The sequence below is a fragment of the Suricata suricatta genome, chromosome 9 (assembly GCF_006229205.1).
Source record: "Suricata suricatta isolate VVHF042 chromosome 9, meerkat_22Aug2017_6uvM2_HiC, whole genome shotgun sequence".
NCBI lineage: Eukaryota > Metazoa > Chordata > Mammalia > Carnivora > Herpestidae > Suricata > Suricata suricatta.
In genome coordinates this window covers 138,426,254-138,429,277 of record NC_043708.1, presented here as the reverse complement: position 1 = coordinate 138,429,277, position 3,024 = coordinate 138,426,254, and the positions used below count along the sequence as shown (strand labels likewise).

The following is a 3,024-nucleotide window of genomic DNA, read 5'->3' as shown; positions in this document are numbered from 1 at the left end:
CCGTCGTCCCCGGGGCGCTCACGCTCCTCGAGAGGACGGCCTGGCCTCGAGGAGGCGCCCCCGCGGGTCTGGGGGCCCGGATCTGCCCCCCACCGTCTGGAGATACGGGACACCCATCCCAGACATAACGGGACAAGTGTAAAGCGGCATTTTTAGACATGCCAGGAATCGTTTTAACCCCCCCCCGGGGTCGCAGCCCCACCGTGGACTTTGCTCTCCGCACCCGCTCTGCTCAGAGACGAACCCCGTCCTCGGAGCCCGAGCTGGGAGCTGGTCCCTCCCGACCCTCGCGGGGTCTCCGCCGGCTCAGGCGTCAGGCCCCCTGCCGAGGATGCGGCGGAAACGCAAGCTGCCCTCAGGCAGGCCCAAGGCGTGCGTTTCTCTCGCCCGGAAAGGTCCTGGCAGCGTGCCACCCGCGTGGTGCCCCAGGTGACAGCTCAGGCCGGGCGGGCGCGGGGCCAGCGCAGGGGCAGACGGGGGGAGGGGCCGGCAGAGACGATCTCTCTCCCCCCGAGTCTGACAATAACGTTTGTTTCACAGAACTTACTAGTATGTAAACAACACATTGTTAAATATTGACGACGCTTTTCCCCGAAGTACTTTCTTTTAAAAAAGACCATGGTGATCCGTCACAGCCACTCCACAGATGTGAGCTGAGGGTCCCCACAGGAGACGTGGGGGCTCCCGGAGGCACGGCACCCAGGGGCGCCTGCACGGGGACCGTGACAAACCATGCACGCTCATCCCATCCCGGTGCCACTGACTAGTGAGGGGTGACTTGCTCAAAGCCATGCCGCCCGGTGACACAGAATTGTGCGGCACCACCTTGGTCTCCAGGGGCACAGGGGCTAGAGGTGTAACTACAGTCAGAGCCTCACGCGGAAGGGGAGGGGCTTTGCTAACTCTCGGAGCACGACCTTCCAGAGCAAAGACTGTCTTGGATTCCAAGTACTCTGGGCAGATCGCTACCTACGTCAGGCCCTAGAATGCCTTAGAGAACCATCCGTAGACCCTCTGCTCTGTGAGTGGAAAAACTGACCCCAGGGGAAAGGAAGTGACATGTTGACCGGCGGGTGATGCGCTGATACCGACATAAGGCTGGACCAGGCTCCTGGTGCCTACAAGGCTCGGGGATGCAGGAGGCCCCCCGGGGCAGTCCTTGCTTGGTGAGGGGGTGGGTGGGACAGTGACGCCTCTCTGTCCTTGACAGTGGCAGCTGAGTGCCCTGACCGGAGCCCCGAGCTGCAGCCCTGGAGCCCTGGCCACGACCCGGACCTCCGCGTGCACATCGGCCAGGGCAGGAGACTGCTGCTCACGGCGTCCGCCACGGTCAGCTCCATCCACATCTCAGAGGGCGGTAAGCCACTCCCCCACCCCACCCCTGCCTCTCTGCCGCTCGTGCCTCGGAGCCCCGCAGGAGCGTGGGTGCAGGTCCCAACATGCTCTGGGCTCAGGTCAGAGCGTCTGGCGGGTCATGACCAGCCATCAGCTCTGGGTCCGGCTGATAGAGGGACGTTCTTGGCGCCTGGAGCGTGCCGGTTCCCCACAGGACACGGTGGTGGGCCCGCACGCATCACAGGGTGAGCCCAGGAAGGGCAGGGGTGCGGGGAAGACGTGCCCTCCCGCCCGTCTGCCCGCGGCGGGGCTGAGGGGGTCTCCCTGCGAACATGCGTCCTCTCCAACCCCGCCCCTGCCCGCCTCCCCAGGAAAGCTGGTGGTTAGAGACCAAGAGGAGGCAATAGTTCTGCGCACTCGGCACGTCCTGATTGACGATGGGGGGGAGCTGCACGCGGGCAGCGCCCGGTGCCCTTACCAGGGCAGCTTCAGCATCGTTCTGTACGGAAGGTGGGTGCTGCGCCCCCGCGGGTCGGACGGCAGGGAGTCACGGTCAGAGCCGCCAGACGTGGCCGCCGGCCAGACAGACACCGGCGGCTGGGGAGACCCGGGGACGGTGACCCTGTTTGGTTTCTCGTGGGCTCACACTTAGCGTCGTGTCAGGGCTCAGGGAGCCGCTGGGTGTCCCTGTAGTGGGTTAGGACGGACCCGATAAAGAACATTTCCACATGGTGTTTGCCTCCCATGGCGGCCCCTCTTCAGACAGCTGAGTCCTCAGAGGCAGGGGTCGAAGGTGACAGAGGTCCGAGTGCATGGGACCGGTCCAGGGGACCCCCTCTGACGGGGGCCGGCAGGTGACACACGGGCCTGGGAGGACTCAGCGGCACGGGAACTCAGGATGAGAGCTCCCGCTGGGCCTCCTGGCCTCCTCCGGGTCTGGCGTGGACCTGGTGGGTGACCCCACTTCCGCCGGCTCTGACGTCACCGCGTGTGGCCGGTCCTGGGGGAGCCGCGAGGTCCCGGGTTCAGCGGCCCGTGGAGGCTCTGCTGACCCTGGGGCCCCGTTTCCTCTCCCAGGGCTGATGAAGGCATCCTGCCGGACCCTTACTTCGGCCTCAAGTACATCGGGGTCGGCAGGGGGGGTGTCCTCGAGCTGCACGGCCGGAAGAAACTCTCCTGGACGTTTCTGAACAAGACCCTTCACCCGGGCGGCATGCAGGAGGGGGGCTATTTTTTCGAACGGAGCTGGGGTCACCGTGGGGTCATCGTGCACGTCATCGACCCCAGATCAGCGACCGTCATCCACTCCGAGCGGTAAGGCCTGCCTTCACGCAAACACGGAGCCCGTCATTCCTCGGACCCTGGCTGGGCCGGGGCCGTGGCCAGACGCCGGTCCGGGCGCCGGGATCCAGCAGTGAGCGGGACAGACGGAGCGCCGCCCCTCCCTCCCCAGCGTCTGCCCAGAGTACCCGGATTAACAGGCACACGCAGACGCGCATGCGCGTACCCACAAGGGCGGTCCCGGTCCCCGGTCCCCGGTCCCGATCCCCGGTCCCCGATCCCCGATCCCCGATCCCCGATCCCCGGTCCCCGGTCCCCGATCCCCGATCCCCGATCCCCGATCCCGGTCCCGGTCCCGGTCCCGGTCCCGGTCCCGATCCCCGATCCCCGATCCCCGATCCCGATCCC

General features: G+C 66.4%; 1 protein-coding gene across 1 annotated transcript in view; it reads left to right on the top strand.

Moving 5' to 3' along the window:
• The window catches only part of CEMIP (cell migration inducing hyaluronidase 1), a 42,263-nt gene that overhangs the window by 431 nt on the left and 38,808 nt on the right, over nucleotides 1-3,024 (top strand). The window contains exons 2-4 of the mRNA XM_029952316.1: nucleotides 1,211-1,357; nucleotides 1,707-1,845; nucleotides 2,413-2,649. Of these exons, the coding sequence (XP_029808176.1) occupies nucleotides 1,211-1,357; nucleotides 1,707-1,845; nucleotides 2,413-2,649 (523 nt within the window). The remainder of the gene's footprint in view (nucleotides 1-1,210; nucleotides 1,358-1,706; nucleotides 1,846-2,412; nucleotides 2,650-3,024) is intronic.